The sequence below is a fragment of the Chrysemys picta genome, chromosome 22 (assembly GCF_011386835.1).
Source record: "Chrysemys picta bellii isolate R12L10 chromosome 22, ASM1138683v2, whole genome shotgun sequence".
NCBI lineage: Eukaryota > Metazoa > Chordata > Testudines > Emydidae > Chrysemys > Chrysemys picta.
Genome location: NC_088812.1, coordinates 18,737,191 through 18,757,656, shown reverse-complemented (window position 1 = coordinate 18,757,656; position 20,466 = coordinate 18,737,191). Strand labels below are relative to the sequence as shown.

Here is a 20,466-nt window from a genome sequence, read left to right as displayed (position 1 = left end):
GCTCTGTAGGGGTGGTAGCACCCAGCTCTCCCGAGGGGTGGCATCGCTGGGCTCTGGGAGGGTCGTAGGGGTGGTAGCACCCGGCTCTGCCAGGGGGTGGTAGTGCCAGACTCTGGGGGGGGGGTAGCTCCAGGCTCTGGGGTGTGTGTGGTAGAGTTGGGCTCTGCCGGGGGGGTCATAGTGCCGGCTCTGGAGGGGTGGTAGCATTGGGCTCTGGGTGGGTTGTAGTGCCGGGCTCTGTGGCCCTGATGCCATCGCAGTCCCAGGCGGTTGAGTTATTGTCGTAAAATCGGGGCAAACGCCTGGCCAGGCTGGGCCCCGTGCCAGCGCCCCAAGGGTCATTCTGTCTGGCCCCCGATGGGTCGAGCTCTGTGCTGGCCAATCACAGCACTTGGCCAGCCAGTCAGCACTGCATGGCTTTGTCACCACCCAATCAGAGTGCTGCGTTCGCTAATCATTCAGGGTAAAAGCTGGAATAAACAAAACACAGCCAATGGGAAAGTGGCGTGTTCAGAGCGTGACGATGTGTGGGGCTGAAGCAATGGGTCTCGGGGTGCTCCCAAGACCAGGGCATTGTCCTAGGAGGGAGTGATGCCTAGTAGTTAGAGCAGGGGGCTGGGAGTCAGGATTGCTGGGCTCTATCCCAGCTCTCGGAGGGGAGTGGGGTCTAGTGGTCAGAGCAGAGGATGAGGTGGGTCAGGACACCTGGGTTCTATTCCAGGTTGTATCTCTGACCGACTGTGTGACCCATCCCCAATCTGGGGCAGCCGATAGCGTGGCATCCAACAGAGTGTGGTGGCAGGAGTGTGACCTGCAAGCAGCGCCCAGAGCCCTGGGTGGCAGCACATCCTGGGGTGGCAGTGAGGAACTAGGGCAGTGATGGGCCCTGGGGCAGGTGTGGGGGCCCGGGGTGGGTGATGGGGGACTAGGGCGGGTGAGGGGCCTCAGGGGGTGATGAGGGACTAGGGCAGCTGATGGGGAATGAGGGCAGGTGATGGGGGACTAGGGTGGGTGATGGACCCCTGGGCAGGTGGTGGGGGACTAGGGTGGGTGATGGGCCCTGGGGCGGGGGATGAGGGATGGGGGCAGGTGATGGGGCCCGAGGGCGGGTGATGGGGGACTAGGGCAGGTGAGGAGCCCCAGGGCGGGGGATGGGGGCAGGTGATGGGGAACGAGGGCAGGTGATGGGCCCCAGGGCGGGGGATGGGGATGGGGGCAGGTGATTGAGCCCCGAGGCGGGTGTGGGAGGATGAGGGTGAGTGAGGGGCCCCGGGGTGGGTCTGGGGGCATTAAAGCGGGTGATGCAGGATTAAGGAAGTGATGGGGGACTAGGGCAGTGATGAGCACCGGAGCAGGTGAGGGATCTCGGAGCCCGGGGGGAAGGGTACACCAGGCAGTGCCTGCCTGGGATGCTGGAGCGAGGGAAGTGTCCCGCAGGAGCTGTAGGGACACCCTGCGAGTCCGGCCTCGCATCAAACACAGCCTGGATCTGGATCCAGCCCCCGCCAGCTCCTCCAGGGCCGGGGCGGCTGCATGTTCCCTGCCCGGCGACCCTGCTTCCCAGAGGGGACTGAGCCGAGCTCCCTTCCCGGACTTCAGCATCAGGACCTGCAGGCTGGCCCTGGGGTGGGGGTGAGATAGCATGGTCCCTGCTGGGGCCTGGATCTCCGCAGCTGATCCCCCGGTTCTGGCACCTCCCCGTTCCCAGCACCCGTGGCTGCTGCCCGCTCCCGCTCCCTGCGAGCATAGGATGTGTTTGCAGCTGGAATTTTAATCTGAGCCAGTTACTGCAGCAAATGGAAAATGGTGGGGCTGGGGGAAGCGCAGGTGGCAGGGCTGGTGGCACCGGAGATCAGCAGGGGCAGAGCTGGACCACTCTGCAGGGTGCCAGGCTGGGGGTGCTGAGGAGGGCAAGGTGCCAGTGTGTGTATCTGGGGGGAAGGGGGAGCCCCAGTGTTTGTATCGGAGGCAGGAGAGCCATAACTGGGGGAGGGGAAGCTATCAGTGTGTGTATTGGGGGAGGGCAGGGGGACCATGGCTGGGGGAGGGGCAGCTGCCAGTGTGTTTCGGGGGCAGGGGGGCAGTGGCTGGGGGGAGGGGAAGCTGCTATCATGTGTATCGGGGGAGCAGCTGGGGGGGCTGTGGTTGGGGGGAGGGGGAGCTGCCAGCTCCCCCAGGAGCGAGGGAGGGGCCCAAGGTGCTGGTTGGAGCTGGATCACAGTGGGGCTGTTTGGATCCAGGGGGCTGGGCTGGCCCATTACAGAGACTCTGCGTGTCCTGTGGCCCCAGATCCCAGCTCGATTCACGCTTGGGACCCATCGTGCCAGCTAATCCGCCTCCCCGTCATTCGTTTATTTGGGGAGAGCGTCCACATGACAGCCAACACCCTGGCGTTGTGCCATGCGCTGGTCATGGCGGATTCACTGGCTGGTGTGCCAGCATTGCCAGGAAGGAACGGGACAGCAGTCAGCATGGCCATCACTGAGCCCTGGGGAGACAGGCTGGAGAGACAGGAATGCTGGTTTTGGGGGGCTGTGGGGTGTAGTCAGCAGAGCAGGAACTGGGGGGCTGGGTTTTCAGCCTTGCTTTGGGGGCTGTGAGGAGTAGTGGGTGGAGTCGGGGGGGCGTAGTGGGCGGAGTCGGGGCTTGGGGGGCTGGGTTCTCAGCCCAGCTTTGGGGGCTGTGAGGTGTAATGGGCAGAGCGGGGACTGGGGGGCTGGGTTCTCAGCCTCGCTTTGGGGGCTTTGAGGTGTAGTGGGTGGAGCTGGAGGGTATAGTGGGTGGAGTCAGGGCTTGGGGGGCTGGGTTCTCAGCCTGGCTTTGGGGGCTGTGGGGTGTAGTGGGCGGAGTCAGGGATAGCATGGCAAAGCCAGGGCCAAGCCCTCTCCTCCCCTCCCTGGGGTCACACTCCCCATCAGAGCTTGACTCCTCCCTTTTGCTTTCCAGGGGGTGTCCTGGGCTCTGCAGGGAGGACAGAGCCCAGCGGGAGCGGGGGAGGGAGCCGTCTGTCTGCAGATGATGAATGGACCCTGCTGCCTGAGTACCATGTTTGCTAATGTTTAGGCGGGTAACAGCCTACTGCTGCTGCCAGCTAACAGGGCGACCCCTGGAGCTCCTGTGGTGGGAGGGACTGGAGGAGTGCCCCTTGGCCCATTCCCTCGGTGCATTGGCCTGCTGGCTGCACCCCCTGCTCCACTACCACCCTGCCCCATGGACACTGGCAGAGCTGGGGGGTGGGGCCAGGGTGAGCTGGGGGTGGAGCTCCCCTATGAATGGTCAGCAGCAACCGGAGGCTGTCCAGCCCAGGCCACAACATGGCATTGGAAATGCCAACCTGGGCCCCAGTTGGGGATGTTGCTCATTGGAGAGAGAGACTCACCCATGGGGGTTTAGTCCAGCCTTCCCGGGAGCAGTTCCCCCAGACCCTGCAGGAGGAGACGCCCCCAGGGTGGGGCAGGCAGAGCCCCCGCAAGGTTGTGCCTGGGGCTCTGTGGTACCCAGCTCCCCATGGCTCCTCATGGCATTACTCTCCGCACAGATGGATCCAGTGCAGAAGGCGGTGATTAACCACACCTTCGGGGCGCCCCTCAGCAAGGCCCGGCGCCCCGTCATCTCCTGCAACGTCTGCCAGATCCGCTTCAACTCGGAGGTGAGTCCCCCACTGCACTGGCTCCTGGCAAAGGCCCCCCGCATTGTGAGCTGGTATTGCCGGCCCCCCCGCCAGGCAGCGGGACCCAGAAGGGCCCCAGCTTTGGACCAGTCTCTGGGAGGCCCCCTCCATGACCCAGACCCCTAGGGTGTCACTCTTCCCCCAGGGCAAGCCACGCAGCTCGCTGCGGTCCTCAGGGCCTTCACCCTGTGGGCCAGCACCACAGGGATGCTCAGCTGGCGCAGCCACACAGGCAGAGTTCTTGGCTCGCTGGACCGGGGTCCTTGGCTAGCAGAGTCCATCCTGGGCAGCCCGAGCCCCTCTGTCGCTCAGCCTGGCCTTCAATGCATAGGCGCCGACTCCGTGGGTGCTCTGGGGCTGGAGCACCCACGGAGAAAAATTGGTGGGTGCTCTGCACCACCGGCAGCCAAGCTCCCGGCCCCGCCCCTCAGCTCACCTCCTCCTCCTACCCTGAGCGTGTCCCCGCTTCTCCTCCCAGGCTTGCCATGCCGCGAAACTGCTGTTTCACAGCGTAAGAAGTTGTGGGAAGGAGCAGGGAGGAGCGGGAATGCGGCATGCTCAGGGGAGGAGGCAGGGAAGAGGCGGGGCCAGGGTCGGGATTTGGGGAAGGAGTCCAATAGGGGCAGGGAGGAGGTGGAGTTGGGGCAGGGACTTTGGGGAAGGGGTTAGAATGGGGATGGGGCAGGGGTGGAGTCAGGGCCAGGGAGGCACAAGCACTCACTAACGCCAGAAGTTGGTGCCTATGCCTCAGTGGGCTTCCCCTGAACCCCCCTGCTCCTCCAGCAGCCAGTGCTTAGCCCTAGCCTGGGCTCCCAAGCGGGAGGGGCTCAGTCCTGCACAGAGGCGGGGTCCGTATCTCTCTGGGGCCTTGGTTGCTAGGTGGCCATGTTGTGGCGACTGGGTTTGCCCTGAGGTGGGGATCAAGGCCCAGACAGCTCGGCGATACCCACCTGCGTCTTAGCCTGCCCCAAGAGCACACAGGCCTCCCCCCCACCAGGGAGCAGTGCTGCACACAGAGGAAACTGAGGCACAGCTCGGCTTCTTAAAAATATTACCCAAACTTCCCACTTGGTCACAGGGCCGATGGGGGCTTAGCTCTGCTTGGACCCCAGGGACGTGACCCGAGGTGGGGGATGGCAGAGCTGGTCTGGGCCCCACAGGAGGGGCGGGCCAGGCCAAGCTGCAGCAGGCCAGGGAGGGGACGACTTCCCCAGGCAGCAGTGGCTGTACAGACCCGGCTGGCTCCTCGATCACCAGTGGACATGGGAGCTGCTGAGAGCTCGTCTGTCTATCCTGTGTGTTCCCTGGTGGGTGGGTTGGGGTCACACCTTTTCCTCTCCCCCCACAGCCTGGCCCCTGTCTGACACTGACCCTCCCCCTGGGGCTCACTTTAAATCAGGGTGGGCAAACTACAGCCTGAGGGCCAGATCCAGGCCGTCAGGGCTTTGGATCCGGCCCGTGGGATTGCCACCCCCGTGCCGCCGTGGGCCCTGCACCGCTCCTGGAAGTGGCCGACACCACGTCCCTGCGGCCCCTGGGAACGGGGAACCGCGGCCAATGGGAGCTTCGGGGGAGGTACCCACAGGCGAGGGCAGCATGCGGAGCCCTCTTCCCTCCCCCTCCCCCAGGGGCCGCAGGGACGTGGGGCCAGCTGCTTCCAGGAGCGGCACGGGGCCAGGGCAGGCAGGGAGCCTGCCTTAGCCCCGCTGCCACCCCAGAGCCGCTCCAGTTAAGCGGCACTGCGCTGGAGCCCGCACCCCACAGCCCTCCTACACCCCAACCCCTTGCCACACCCCTCCTGCACCCCAACACCCTGCCCTGAGCTCCCTGCCGCACCCCACACCCCTCCTGCACCCCAACCTCCTGCCCCGAGCCCCCAGCCGCAACCCGCACCCTCTCCTGCACCCCAACCCCCTGCCCTGAGCCCCCTGCCGCACCCCACACCCCGTCCTCCACCCCAACCCCCTGCCGCACTCTGCACCCCTCCTGCACTCCAACCCCCTGCCCTGAGCCGCCTGCCACACCCTGCACCCCTCCTGCACCCCAACCCCCTGCCCTGAGCCCCCTGCCCTGCCCAGGAGCATTGTGGGAACGTGCAGAAAGTTCTGTCCGGCAGGCAGTGTGTGGGGGGTGTGCATGCAGGGAGCAGTCAGGCTCCCCACCCTTCGGCACAACGCCCCCAGCACCAGGGTCAGCACTGACCAGGAGGGGAGAGCGCACCTTGCTGAGCCCCCCACCCCTCCGAGCACCCCTGGGCTCTGTTCTGTTGCCTACTCCTGCCCCGGCTCCGCTCCCCGCTGTGTCAGGCCCTGGGGCCTGGGTCTCGGGGGTGGGGTTATTTGCTGCTCTCTGGTTCGAGCTGGGCTGGAGCGGGTTGGTGGTGGGGCCCAGCTAGGGTGAAACCGGTCCGAGGCTGGGCCCCTCGGGCAGAGCACAGGGAGAGGGTACCAGGGGCTAGCAGTGCCCCCTGCAGGCTGGGCACCGCTTACCTGCATTGCCCCGGCCAGCCGGTAGGAGAGATTCCCCCTCTCCCCACCCCCGCAGCATTGTCCTGCGTCAGTGCAGCTGTTATTCCTATCGGCTCCCGCAACCAGGCCAGGATCTGCTCCCAACCCCTGGCTGGCCGGCCGTTCCAGAGGAGTGTGGGAGGGGGATCTGCTCCCCCCAGGATGCACTTGGAGCCCATTGGCGCAGCGTGGGGCCAGCGGGTATCTGCCAGAGCGAAAGGTGCTGGGGATGGGGGCGGGTGCTGCTACAGCTGTCCTTTGGCACAAGTCACTGGATATTTAAACCCTCGCTAATGGCAGAAACCCGTCCCGAAAATGGGTGGCATCTCCCCATGGGCACCAACACCCCACAGCCAGCCCCACAGCCTGCCAGCAGCACCAGGGCACTGGCAGAGCTGGGGGGAGCTCAGGGCTGGGATAGCAGGGGCTGCGGGTCGGGATTGAGGGGCACCGGCAGAGCTGGGGGGGGGCAGGGCTGGGATAGCAGGGGCTGCGGGTTGGGATTGAGGGGCACTGGTGGACCCCCAGGGCTCGTCCCTCTCCCAGCAGCAGCCGGGGCTGTAGACTCGCAGTGCTGGGGGCGGGCTGGGGCCGGGGGCTGTTGGCTCGTGGCTGGGGATTAGCTGGGCTGTGGTTTGTTGTTGTTTCCCAGCCATGGCTGCAGCCACCTCTCAAGCTGTGACCCCAGCTGGGATAAACAAACAAGGCTGAGTGCGGCCAGCAGCAGCCCCGCCTGGGGCGGCTACAACCGGGTGTTCCCCCCAGCACCCCCTCTGGGTGGCTACAGCCCGGTGCTCCCCCTCAGCACCCCCTCCGGGCGGCTACAGCCCAGCGCTTCCCACCAGCCCCCCCCCCTCACCCCCCGCGGGCAGTGTACAGCCCAGTGCTCTCCCCCAACACTCCCTCCGGGCAATGTACAGCCCAGCTCTCCCCCCCCCCCCAGCACCCTCTCTGGGCGGCTACAGCCTGGCGCTTCCCACCAGGCACCCACTCCAGGCAATGCACAGCCCAGTGCTCCCCCCCAGCACCCCCTCTGGGCAGCGTACAGCCTGACGCTCCCCACACCCAGTGCCCCCCCGGGCAATGCACAGCCTGGTGCTCCCCCCCCCGCCCCGCACCCACTCCGGGTGGCGTACAGTCCAGCACTCCCCCCCAGCGCCCCCTCCAGGCAATGTACATCCCAGTGCACCCCCTCCCAGCACCCCCTCTGGGCAGCGTACAGCCTGATGCTCCCCACAGCCTGGTGCTCCCCCCCCGCCGCACCCACTCCAGGCGGTGTACAGCCCAGTGCACACCCCCCCAGTGCCCCCTCTGGGTGACGTACAGCCCAACACTCCCGCCCATGGTACCCTCCCAGGAGCCACACACCCCCAGCTCTCTGCCCCATGCCCAGCACAGCCCCATCTCTGCCCCTAGGTGGCCTCTGCCGGCTCTGGTAGCCAGTGTGGCTGGGGAGGACCGTGTCTCTCCAGCCGGGCAGGGTGGGGTTCAGGAGATCTCCCGGGGCGCCCTGGGAGCAGAGCAATGGCCCCAGAACGAGACTCGTTAGGAGCAGAAGAGAATCCAGATTGGGCGTAGCTGCAGCAAGAGCCCTGCCATGTGGGGGTGCTGTGGAGGCAGCACATCCACCCCAGGGAGTTAGCAGCACCCCAGTCATTCCCTCTCCTGGCTCCCACCCCCCCCACTCTAACCAGTGGGCCCCTCACCTTCCCAGAGCAGGGCATGGAACCCAGGAGTCCTGGCTCCCAGCCCTTTCTAAATACTAGATCCCGCGGCTCTCCCCTCTGGCCCAGTTGCTGAGTGCTCCAGGCCCCCAGATGTGCGGGATCCTCCCCCGCCCCAGGCTGTCAGAGCTCCCAGCCCGGATCCTTCATGGCACGGTCTTGCCAGCAATTACTGGGAGATGGACTGGTGTACCCCTCCCCCACAGCCGGCTTCACTTGCAGTTACTGGGGAGGGACCCTGAGCTGGGGTAGTGGAGGGGGGGCTGCGGGTCAGGATTGAGGGGCACCATAGAGCTGGTGGGGGGAGCCCAGGGCTGGGGTAGTGGGGGGCTGTGTTGTGTGGATTAGAGAATCCAATTAGAGGCCCTTTTCCAAGGGGGTTGGGGGGGCTGCTCCCAATGCTCCCCTCTGGCCTGTGACTCTGGAAGCACTGCCCCATCTGTGTCCCCCTGGGGGGCTGGGCTCTGACAGTGGTCCCTGCCCCCCCCCCCCCCCACACACACACACACTGCCAGGCTGGCGGAGCCAGCAGGCGTGTCTGGGTCACACACACTCAGGCCTAGGTGGGGCAGAGCCATGTGTTCCTGCCCCCATTGCCAAGCCCTGACCCAAGGGCCCCCTTACTGCCTCCCCAACCCCCTGTGGGGGGAGCCGCACTGTGGGGGAAGTGTCAGGTCGGGGTTGATGTGGGGGAGGCGCACTGTGGGGGGAGGGTCAGGGCCATGGTGTGGGGGGGGCCCGCACTGTGGGGGGAGGGTCAGGGCCATGGTGTGGTGCGGGCCACACTGTGGGGGGAGGTTCGGGGGTTGATGTGGGGGGCTGCGCTGGGGGCTTGGGGAGGTTAGAGGCAGGGAGGCTTGGGGGACAAGGCAGGGGAGGATGGGGGCAGGGTGGGGGCCGTTCTGTCAGGTTTTTCCAGGGCGCCCTGACCCCCCCCCCTCTCCCCGCAGAGCCAGGCCGAGGCGCACTACAAGGGGAACCGACACGCCCGGCGCGTCAAGGGCATGGAGGCGGCCAAGACGCGGCAGAAGGAGTCGGGGCCCCGCGAGGGTGACAAGCCGGGGCCCGTGGGCAGCCCCATGTCCAGCGTCAGCGAGAGCGACTCGGACAAGCCAGGTGCTCCCCGCCCCCATGGGCCCTTCCCCCTTTCCCCGGGGCCCTTGGCACCCATGTCCCCCCAGCCGGTGGGGGGATGGGAGTTCTGATCATACACAGCGCTAACCCCCCCTTAGCACCTTCCCCACCCCCTTGGTCTGGTGCTGGCACCTGAGGGGGTACTGGGGCACCCCTAGGGTTGGAGGCTGGGGGATCCTGCCCCAGGCAGCAGTAGTGCCGGAGGGAGGACCCGTTCTCGGCATAGGGCAGGGGGCAGTCCCAGGAGTGCCCTGAGTGGCAGCTGCCAGCCTGCAGTGACGGGCTGAATTGCGGCTGCTTCTGGGGTGGGATGTCAGCTGCTCAGTGGCACCCAGGATGCTGCCCTGGGACCGGGGGGCAATTCCATCCCATCCCCAAACCCACACAGGGCAGCCCTGGCCCATACTCCAACTCCAGCTCTGGGGCAGCTCTCTCTGCAGCGGGAACCCGAGCTGGCTCGTCAGCTGAGCCAGGCGGTTAATTAAATAGCATCGAATTAAAAATTGATTGCAGTTGCAACAGGCGGGTAATGGAGCCGTGTGGCGCCCGGAAGCCGGGTTGCTCTGCAGAGTCTGGTGCTGCGGTGCTGCCGGATAAAGAACTCGTGTCCCGCCACACACACACTCCTGCCCATCCCCACACACTGCCAAGGCCGAGGTCACGGCTTGCACCTGCAGCTGGCGCCGTGTATGTGGGGGCGGCGGGGAAAGGATAGACTGGATCGAGATCCTGTTCCCCCCCCCCCGCCTTCCCATCCTTAGAGCCAACAGCAAACTAGGCTGCAACGGAGGGGCGTGGGCATCAGGTTTGGCGGGCACTGGCAGAGCTGGGGGGAGGAAGCCCGGGGCTGGGATGGCAGGGGGCTGGGGAGCACTGGCATTGCTGGGATGGCAGGGGGCTGGGGGGCACTGGCAGAGCTGGGGGCAGGAAGGCCAGGGCTGGGATGGCAGGGGCTGGGGGGCACTGGCAGAGATGGGGGCAGGAAGGCCAGGGTTGGATGGCAGGGGGCTGGGGGGCAGGTGCTCTCATGCCTGTCCTGGTTTGGAGCTATCCTGGATGGAGGGGAGGGCGCCCTCTGCAGAGTCACTCTCCTCCCTCCCGGCAGCGCCCCAGTGTTAGCTGATCTCCCCCCAAACCTCTGCCCACCCCACAACAACCCGGCATGGGAGCCCAGACGGGGCCCAGCCCCAGCTCCATCCTGGCCTAGGTCCATGCACAGGGAGGCTGTGGGGAGGGGGGCCGACCCTGCTGCTAGTGCCCAGCTGTGGGACCCCAGCCGGCCCATGGGTGCCTCCAGCTGGCTCCAAGCCTCCCCCCCGCGCCGTGTGAGCTGGGAACCCGATCAGCGCGGTTACCGGAGCCGCGCTGCCCTGCGTGCCCCTGGTCTGGAAACTTTCCTCACGAGTGGAACTGGGGCGGGGGGGATGTTTAATAGGGCCCCATGAATTATAGAGCAGCCCTCGCACTCTGGGCCTTGTGCTCGGGGGCGGGGGGGGGGGGGGAAGGAGGCTGGGCTGGGGGAAAGGAGGCTGGGCCAGTGCAGGGGGGCTAGGTGTGTGGGGGGGCTGTGTATGGGGTGGTGGGTGGGAATGGAGGCTGGGCTGGGGGAAAGGAGGTTGGGCTGGGGGAAAGGAGGCTGGGCCAGCGCGGGGTGGGGTGGGGGGAGGTTAGGTGGGGGAAGGGGCTGTGTGTATGTGGCAGCCTGGGCCCCCTGAGCCAGGAGAGCCCATCTGGAGGAGCCGTGGGCTCTGCCACGGGCTGGGCAGGTTCGTTCTCGGAGCCGATCGTTGGCATTGCCCAACCGTGCTAAGTGATAGATCCCTCCCCCTGCGGTGTGGGGCAGACAGCCGGCTGGGCTCAGCAGGGGCAGGGCTGGCACGGGAGCCCACCCCAAAACACTACAGGGGTTGCAGGGAGCAGGGAGGGCTCAGTAGGGGGTGCTCTCCCCTCAGGCAGGGTTGAGCCCAGAGTGGCACTAGGGGGCGCTGTGCAGCCTGGCGCCCCAGAACCTGTCCCGCATCCAACCCCAGCTGGTCCCTCGTGGGCAGTCAGCGGGGAAGGGCCCTGGGCTCCTGTCGGGTCCCGTGGGAGCTGCTCCTCCATGGGGTTCACGGAAGTTCGGCCTGTGCCCCCGGCTCAACTGGCATGACCTGGTGGCCCAGCTGAGCTGGTTTGGATAGAGGGGGTGATGTCCCTCAGGCCCAACCCACAGCCCCCAGCCTGGGGCTCCACCACACAAGCTGTACCGAGGCCCCTGAATCCCAGCCCCGGTGCCCCTTTGCCAGACCCACCAGCCCGTCTCCTGCCAGCCTCTGCTCCTCCCCACGCTGCCCCGGGGGGTGAGCAGCAAGTGCTAATGGCGCCACTGACTCACCAGCACTGCAGCAGCAGAGCATGCACAGGGCCGGGATCGCGCCCTCCATGGGCACCGTGGGGGGCAGCCTCCCCCTGCTAGCTGGCTCTGCAGCACCTAGGGGGCGGGAGGGCCTGTGGGGTCTTCAGGGATTGGCGGGACGCAGAGGGCAGAGGTTGCAGTCAGTCCTCTCCCTGCCCCAGGGCTACTGAGCCTGTCCTGTGCCTGGGGAACCCAGGGTCCTCACCCCTCGTCCAGGCACCCCACCCCAGCTCTGAACCTTCTCTCCTCTCCTGCAGCCGAGCAGCAGAATGGGCTGGGAGTGACAGTGCCCTCGGCACCCGCCTCACCCTTCAAGCCACCCTACCTGGCATCTCCGGTCCCAGCCGTGCCACCCTACCAGGCCTCCTTTGCCGAAGCGAGCCAGGAGCCCAGAGGCACGCTGGCCATGGGGGACGTGGCATCAGCGCCCGCTGGCACCTCTGTGCCCAGCAGCAATGGCAGTGCGGGGCCAGGGGCGGCCTCCAAGTCAGACGAGGAGAAGGCCAAGAAGCTGCTGTACTGCGCCCTCTGCAAGGTGGCCGTGAACTCCCTGTCGCAGCTGGAGGCCCACAACAAAGGTACGGGGATGGGGGACGGGCAGGCCGGGGGACGGGCAGCCCTGCTGTGGAACAGGGGCTCCACCATGGGCTGTGCCAGCAAGGGCCATGTGGCGCCTCCTCCTGGGCCGGCTAGTGCCCGCGGGCACTGCTCTGCCGGGTCCTCCCAGGCCCAACAATGCTGCCTTATTTCTAGAGACTAAAATAATCGTGTCCTTGCCCCGGGGCTGGGCCCCCACACGGTGCCGCGTGGGAAAGTTCAGGTCCTTTTCGAAACAGCTCCAAGGTTCCACAATCAGGGATGTCAGCAGGGTGGGCAGGGCAGCACTGGGCCAGCAGGCGGCCAGGCAGGGGCAGCACCGGGGCACATGCCCTAGGGCAGAACTCTATGAAATTATGTGGCTCCCTACACAGCTCTGGCAATGCCTCCAATCCTGTTAGCCCAGCCCTGGGCTCCCCCCAACCCCAAGTGCTGCGGGTGCCCCTCAATCCTGACCTGCAGCCCCCTGCTAGCCCAGCCCTGGGCTCTCTTCCCCCCTCCCCCCCCCCGCTCTGCCAGTGCCCCTCAGTCCCAACCCCCGAGCATTCTCCCTGAGTCCTGCAACCTCAGCCCTTCTTTACCAGTTTGGAATTTCCCAGCATGCCCAGCTGCTGGGGCTCAGGCCAGGGAGCCTCTAAATTTCCAGAAGCAGCCGGGGCTGGGCCTCCGGAGCCTGCCAGAGACGGGCCCGGGCCCTGGCCTGAGCTCCCGGCGCCCCTCCCCGGGGACCCGCATTTCCTGCCCCGCAGCAGCTCCCAGCCCTGGAAAAACAGAGCAAGGGCCACAGTGAGTCCAGGCGGCTCCACCCTGCCCGGCTGCAACGCACTTCCCAGGCCTGCTGCCATCCAGCCACCCCCCATGGCTCCTCCTGCCACTCCCCAGCTCATCCAGCCCCCCCCCCCCCCCGCCGTGCTTCCAGCCCCCCCAGCTCGTCTAGACCCTCCCGCCGTGCGTCCAGCCCCCCCCAGCTCGTCTAGCCCCGCCCCCAGCTCATCCAGCCACACTCCCCTCATCCAGCTACCCCCCAGCTCATCCACCCCCCCTCGCTCCTCTAGCCACCCCCCGCTTGTCTAGTCACCCCCAGGTCGTCTAGCCCCCCAGCTCATCCACCCCCCCCTCGCTCCTCTAGTCACCCCCCCGCTTGTCTAGTCACCCCCAGGTCGTCTAGCCCCCCAGCTCATCCACCCCCCCCTCGCTCCTCTAGTCACCCCCCCCGCTTGTCTAGTCACCCCCCAGCTCATCCAGCCACCCCCCCTGTGCGTCCACCCCCCCCCCCCAGTTCGTCCAGCCACACCCTGCTCATCCAGCTACCCCCCGGCTCATCTAGCCCCTGCCTTGCTCGTCCAGCCACCACCCCCCGACTTGTCTAGCCCCGCCCCCAGCTCATCCAGCCACACTCCACTCATCCAGCTACCCCCGGCTCATTCAGCCCCCTAGCTCATCCACACACCCTCCGCTTGTCTAGCCATCCCTCCGGCTCCTCCAGCCCCCCCACCTCCTCCAGCCATCCCTCAGCTCATCTAGCCCTCCCTCAGCTCATCCACCAACCCCCCCCGGCTCCTCCAGCCACCTCCCAGTTGTGCAGCTAGCCCCCCACATCAGCTCATCCAGCCACCCCCCCAAAGCCGTACCCTGCCCCCATCTGCCCTGCGGGCACACCCACGGGTAAGGGGCTCTGTGGGTTGGGATTGGGAGACATTGACTGAGCAGTGTGAGGGAGGCCAGGCTAGGGTAGCAGGGGGCTGCGGGTCGGGATGGAGGGGCATTGGCACGACTGTGTGTGTGGGGAGTCAGGGCTGGGATAGCAGAGTGCGGGGAGCTGCGGATTGGGGCAAGTGAGCTGGGCAGGGGACGTTTGTGACCAGCTTCCCGCCCCGCAGTGAGTGCCCCGGGAATTCCCCACTTGCCCCCTGCCGGTGGCCCTTTCTGTGCTGGGCGTGTGAGGGGCAGCAGCCAGGCTCCTGGGTGGGACTTTCCGCGGGGAGCATCCGTGCTGTGCCAAGCAGCCCCAGGCCCAGGAATCTGCCCCGGCCTGGGCCACTGGCTGCGACCGAGCTGAGCACGGGGCCAGGTGGGGGGGCTTCTGCCCTCTGATTGGTCCAGCAAAGAGCCAGCACACTCCGTCCATCCAAAGTGAAGGCTAATCAAGGGGGCGCTGTGGGGAGCGGGGTGGGAGCGCTGGCTATGGAGAGGGGAGCTCCCACCACTGCTCCCCCTCACTGTCCCCCCTCCCCGCCCAGGTACCAAGCACAAAACCATCCTGGAGGCGCGCAGCGGGCTGGGACCCATCAAGGCATACCCACGGCTGGGCCCCACGGCCAGCGGGGAGCCAGGCAGCCAGGACCCCAATGCTCAGGAGCGCACCTTCCACTGTGAGATCTGCAATGTCAAGGTCAACTCGGAGATCCAGCTCAAACAGGTGGGGCACTTCTGGGGACCCCCATGTCCTCCCAGCCTCCCCACCCTGCCATCACTTCTCCCCCTTAGCCCCGCCCCTTGGGCATGTGGGGTGGGGGTAGGCTAGTCTCCCACGTCGGGAAGGAGCCAGCTCCTGGCTCTGATCCCAGTTGGGGGTGCTGGGAGACACTGAGTCCCAGCTCTGAACCCGGGCTGGAGTCAGGACTCCTGGGTTCCATGCCCAGCTCTGGGAGGGGAGCAGGGTCTAGCACAGGGGTAGGCAACCTATGGCACGCGAGCTGATTTTCAGTGGCACTCACACTGCCCGGGTCCTGGCCACCAGACCGGGAGGCTCTGCATTTTAATTTAATTTTAAATGAAGCTTCTTAAACATTTTAAAAACCTTATTTACTTTACATACAACAATAGTTTAGTTCTATATTATAGACAGATAGAAAGAGACCTTCTAAAAACGTTCAAAGGTATGACTGGCATGTGAAACCTTAAATCAGAGAGAATAAATGAAGACTCGGCCCACCACTTCTGAAAGGTTGCCGACCCCTGGTCTAGCAGCTCAAGGCAGGGCTCTGACTCTCTCCTCTCCCCCCCAGCACATTTCCAGCCGGAGACACCGGGATGGGGTAGCCGGGAAGCCCAACCCCCTGCTGAGCCGGCACAAGAAGCAGCGCAGCTCAGCCGAGCTGGGGGTGAGCTGAGAGGCCGGGGAGGGGGTCTGGGGGGGTGAGCTGAGAGGCGGGCGGGTGGGGGTGAGCTGCAGGGCCGGCTCCAGCTTTTCTGCTGCTCCAAGCAGCAAAAAAAAAAAAAAAAAAAAGATGAGTGGCGGCACTTCGGCGGCCGCTCAAACGCGCCGCTTCTTCAGCGGCACTACGGTGGCGGGTCCTTCGGGAATGAGGGACCCGCTGCCGAATTCCTGCCGATACCGGACGGACATGCCGCCCCTTTCAATTGGCCACCCTGAGCACCAGCTTCCTTAGCTGGTGCCTGGAGCCAGCCCTGGTGAGCTGAGAGGCAGTGGGGTGGGGTGAGCTGAGAGGTGGGGGTGAGGGTGAGCTGAGAGGCAGAGGGGAGTGGGGGTGTGACCTGAGTGGCGGTGGTGTGGGGGGAAGTAGGGTGGGTGAGCTGAGAGGCAGGGGGTGGGGGGAAGTAGAGGGGTGAGCTGAGAGGCAGGGGTGCTCCCTTCACCTTGCTAGGCCCAGCCGCATAGAGAATTGGGACTGGTCACTGGAGGGGGGCTGGAGCTTCCTAGGAGTGCAGGGGCCAAGGGGGCAGGAGCACCATGGCGAGGGCGGAGGTAGTTGGAGAGAGAGATTCCATGGACAGATAGATGGACGGACGGACAGACAGACGGGTATTCTGGAAGCCACGGACATGGATGGGTGCCATAGACCAGTGGCTCTCAAACTTTTGTACTGGTGACCCCTTTCACATAGCAAGCCTCTGAGTGCGACCCCCACCTTATAAATTAAAAACACTTTTATATATTTAACACCATTATAAATGCTGGAGGCCAAGCGGGGTTTGGGGTGGAGGCTGACAGCTCGCGACCCCCCATGTAATAACCTTGCACCTTGCGACCCCTTGAGGGGTCCCGACCCCCAATTTGAGAACCCCTGCCATAGACGGATGGATGCAGCGGGCAGACAGCCGGAGGGCAGCTGACAAACAGGGCCGGCTTTAGCAGGTGCAGGGCCCATGCCCGGACGCAAATTGTCTCGCGCCCCTCCTGCCCCAACTCCGCCCTGGCCCCGCCCCAACTCCGCCCCCTCCCTGCCCCATTGGATCCCTCCCCAAATCCCCACCCTGGCCCCACCCCAGCCCCGCCCCCTCACTGCCCCATTGGATCCCTCCCCAAATCCCCACGCTGGCCCCACCCCAGCCCCGCCCCCTCACTGCCCCATTGGATCCCTCCCCAAATCCCCGCCCTGCATCTTCACCGCATTCCTCCTCCTCACCCCTCCCTCCCAAGCTTGCGCTGATCAGCTGTATGGCGGCACAAGCGCTGGAGGGAGGGGGGAGAAGCAGGACGCGGCTTTTTTTTTTTCTGCTCCGCCAGCACCCCCGGACATTGCGGGGCCCTCTTAGGCGCGGGGCTCCATTCCAGGGAATCAGCCGAATCGGCTTAAAGCCGGCCCTGCTGACAAATTTGGCCCCCGGTGCCCTCTGCACACCTTGGTCTTTCCTGGCCAGCCCCCATGGTTGGGCACCCCATGCACCCAGTGCTCTGTCTGTGGGTGCTCCCCAGCCCGGTGCTGTGTCTGTGGGCGCCCCTCCCCCCACGCCTGGCACTCTCTGAGGGCACCCCACCCCCACATGCCCGTCTCTCTCTCTTTCTGGGCACCCCCTGAGCCCGCCTCTCTCTCTCTTGCAGGGCCCCCTGGCCTTCCCCAAGGACCTGCCCAAGTCGCTGGCGGCCGGACTCCTGCCCAGCCCCTTGGCCATGGCAGCAGCGATGGCAGCCGCGGCCTCCGCCCCCCTGACGCTGCGCCCAACGCCCCCACTCCTGCAGGGGCCCCCCCTAACGCACCCACTGCTGCGTCCAGCCCCGGGGCCCATCAGAACTGCTCACGGGCCCATCCTCTTCTCGCCGTACTGACGCCCGCTGCTGTGCCCCTCGACGCCCACCTCTGCTGGACCCGCCCGGCGCCCACCCGAGCTCCCGGGGGCTTGGCGGGGGCTGGGTGGGGCTTGGGGCCTTTCGTTTGTGGCTTTTTAACTGGAATTCGGATCCTTTTTCCCCAGAAGAAAAGGGACAAGCCCATCCCCCGTCCGCCCCCCAGCTCCGTCCCCCCAGGACCAGCCAACTCTGCACAAGTGCTGGGCCCCCCGGGGAAGCGGCCGAGGGGACCCCCACAGCCCCCTTCATTGCTCTTTTCTCCCTGGTACCAAGGGTGGGGGGGATCTGAATCTTGGGAGAAGGACTGGGGAAGGGAGAAGCCCCCCCATCAGACTCCATGGAGTGTCAGGTTGGGGGGCGACCCCAGATCGGGGGGAGGGTCCCCCGGTACCTCAGGGAACTGATCGCAAGCAATCTCTTTTGTATCTCTCTCTCCGCGGGGAGGTGCCCCCGTCCCTCCCAGAGCTGGGGGGCTCCCTACAGCCCCCCCAGCAGGATCCACGCGGGGCCAGGGAGCCCTCCAGCCACACAAGCCATGTCCACTTGCACTGAGAGGTGCGAAGCTGGGAGCCCAGGGATGCCCATCCCCCCCGGGCTCACGGCCCGCCCGGCCCGCCAGGAGAACGGACACCATTGCAATAACGTTGGGGCCTGGGCCGCCCCGTGTACATAGCACCCCCCACCCTCCCCCGTGCTTCCTCCAGCTGCCACCACGGCCCCTGGCCAGCAGCCTGTGGCTCACACTGTGCCCCCGCGCCCGCCCCTCTACCCTTCGGGGCAGGAGCTTTGTATCTAGAGGTAGCGCCCTCCCCCCGTCCCTCGGGAGCCACTGGCTGGGCCTGGCCTGAGCCCCCTGCCGTGCGGCCAGGAGGTTGAGGGGAAGCCCCAAGCTTGGGTGATTTTATCAGCTGTGCTGAGAATGAGGGGGATGTCCCAGCTGGCGGGAGGGAGGCTGGGGATGGCCGCCCCGTGGGGCAAGGCTGGATGGGGGCCCCCCCAAGCAACACCCTGTGGGGCACCTGCTCGGATGCTGCAGGGGCGGAGCCCTGGCAGGACCCTGGGGGTCTGATCCAAGTGAGGCAGGGGAACCCATCCTGGGCCGCGTGGGTGCCCAGCTGTCACCCTCCTGGGGCTGCAGCCCACACTAGGCCCTGCCCCCCTCTCCCCTCACAGCCTGAGGGGTTCAGCCCAGGCATTGGGCACAAGCTGAATCACCCTTTGCCCTGCCATGGGGCCCCTGCTACCCCAACAGGGAGTAGGGGTGGGGGTCCCTGTGCCAGGGAGCAGGTGGTGCCCCAAGTTCCAGCCAGGACCCCCCCCCCCCCCATGTGTAGGGGGTCAGCTGGCCAGCCCCTAGCTCAAATACATGGGTTGGAGGGGCGGGGCTTAGGGTTTGCAGGAAATAGGGGGTGCTCCTTGGGGGCCAGGGGAAGGGATGGGGTGCAGGGGGTCCACAGGAGGAGATGGGGGCACATCGAGGGGTTGGGGCACATCAGGGGAAGGGATGTGTGGGGTGCCCATGGGGGGGGGGGTTGGGGAAGAGTGTGGGGATGGGAGGGGAAGGGCTAGAGTGCCCAGGGGAGGGGTGGGGGGGTGCCCAGGGAAGCTCCAAGTGCTGCTGGAAAACTGCTGCCCCAGACGCATACTTGTGAAGGGCTGTTGTGATGCTGTTGCCATGGCGGCCGCCCCCCAGCACGTCCCCATCCCCTCTGGGGCCACCCGAAGTCGCTCAGTGAGCCAGCAGCCTGGCCCCAGGCCCCTCAGCTTAGCCAGAGAGGCCAGGTCATTTCCTGGAGATTAACCAGCCTCCTCCCCTCCCCCACTAGGCCCCCCCAGCCGTTAAATCCCAGACACTCGTTAAATGCCCGGGGCTGGCAGTGCCAGGCTGGGGGGGGGAGGGTTAATACCAAAACAGTCCCCCATCCTTACCTCGGCAACCCTGGGAACGCTGGCCTGGCCCCCATGGCTGCCCTTTTGTATGGTGCCTGGTGCTCCATTGATTGGGTGTCCCCCAGCAAAGGGCTTGTGTGACAGGCCAGCACCTCCCACCCCCCCAGGTGTCAGTCACTGTCCCCAAAGACCTGGCTGCTAGAGGAGAATTGCCCCCCGCCCCCAGCAGTGCGGGGCCCATGACACATGACACCTCAGCAGGCCCCTGGCCTGGCCACTTGCCCAAATGCAGCCTCTGATTGTCTGGAGAGGTTCAGCTCCCATGGCTCCCTTGACCCTGGGGGCAGCAGGGGATGCTGATCTCAACTGTGGGGCCAGGGACGTCCGCTTCTGCCCCAGGCCCGGGGTGGGGGCTCGAACCAGCTTCCACCTCCAAGGGGTTGGCTGGGGGCTGATCTAGCCCTCGGGCCACCCCCTGCATGGTCAGGGACAAGGGGTCCTGCCCCTCTAGCTCCTTAGTTGTGGGGCAGGCACTTGATGGGGCTGGATGCTGCCATCCCCTCCCCCCTTCAGCCCAAGGTCTGGGAGGGGGGGGGAATGCCTCAGAGCTCAGCGCCCTGGGACAATTGGGGGCTGGGGTTAGGCTCCAGGCTAGACACCTGCTCCTGCCCAGGGCTCCTGAACCCCCCATGCTGCCCATACCCCTGCCGGCTCAGAGCTCAGCATCAGACCCCCCCAGCTCGCGCCTGCAATTCCCAACTCCGCCAGCAAAACTGTGATAAAGCAAAAGCAATAGACAAGGGGGGGGCCTCCGCTGGGGGGGGGGGTCCGGGTCACACGCTCCCTGCATTACCTCAGCCAAGCACTGTCCTACGCGGGGCTCTCGGGTGAGATCCTGCACGCCCCCCACCGCCCTCCCAGGCTTTGCCTCCACCCCAAACGTCTCTCCCCATCCGTCCTGTGCTGGATTCTCGCCGTGACACTGACGTGTTTCCGCTCGAGCCCCCCGCACCCTGACAACAATAAAGTTCAAGGTTTGACTCCACAATGCCCAGGTTCGCTGTGTGTGTCTGTTGCTGCGCCGGCCCCTGTGCCCTATAGCGCCCTCCCTCACCACTCCACCCTGGCACTCCACAGGCTGCGCCCACCCAGGGCTAGAACCCAGGAGACCCCCAACCCCAGTACAGGAGGTGAAAGAGAATCCCTGCTAGCTGGGGACAGTGCATGGGTTATGACCCAGAATTGAGCACATCTGATTCCAGCCAGCAGAGGGCAATGGTGCCTACACGCATGGGCACATGCCCACCAGCCAGCTCATTGCCCGGCTAATGCCTGCCTGGCTGACATGCTTGTTGTGGAGTAGTGTCTGCGGGGAAGCATCCTGCATGAGGCTCGCAAACCTTTGCAGATGGGGCTCAGTGTAGCCAGGTTCCCAGGTCCCTCCCCTTTCCCCCTCCGGATGGCACCCCAGGGCAGCAAAGGGCTCATGGCACTCAGAGTGGGGCAGGCTCCCAGCA

At 65.9% G+C, this 20,466-nt stretch overlaps 1 protein-coding gene across 11 annotated transcripts in view; it reads left to right on the top strand.

Annotated features, from left to right (window-relative positions):
- The window catches only part of ZNF385A (zinc finger protein 385A), a 74,250-nt gene extending 54,253 nt beyond the window's left edge, over nucleotides 1–19,997 (top strand). For 10 of the 11 annotated variants that reach the window (XM_024109869.3, XM_024109868.3, XM_008173277.4 and 7 more), the window contains 6 exons: nucleotides 3,539–3,649; nucleotides 8,852–9,017; nucleotides 11,688–12,008; nucleotides 14,268–14,446; nucleotides 15,036–15,131; nucleotides 16,814–19,997. In XM_024109869.3, the coding sequence (XP_023965637.1) occupies nucleotides 3,539–3,649; nucleotides 8,852–9,017; nucleotides 11,688–12,008; nucleotides 14,268–14,446; nucleotides 15,036–15,131; nucleotides 16,814–17,038 (1,098 nt within the window). In that variant the 3' untranslated portion in view covers nucleotides 17,039–19,997. The remainder of the gene's footprint in view (nucleotides 1–3,538; nucleotides 3,650–8,851; nucleotides 9,018–11,687; nucleotides 12,009–14,267; nucleotides 14,447–15,035; nucleotides 15,132–16,813) is intronic. The other variant, XM_042842243.2, reaches the window with a different exon arrangement.
- Nucleotides 19,998–20,466: the final 469 nt, after the last annotated feature.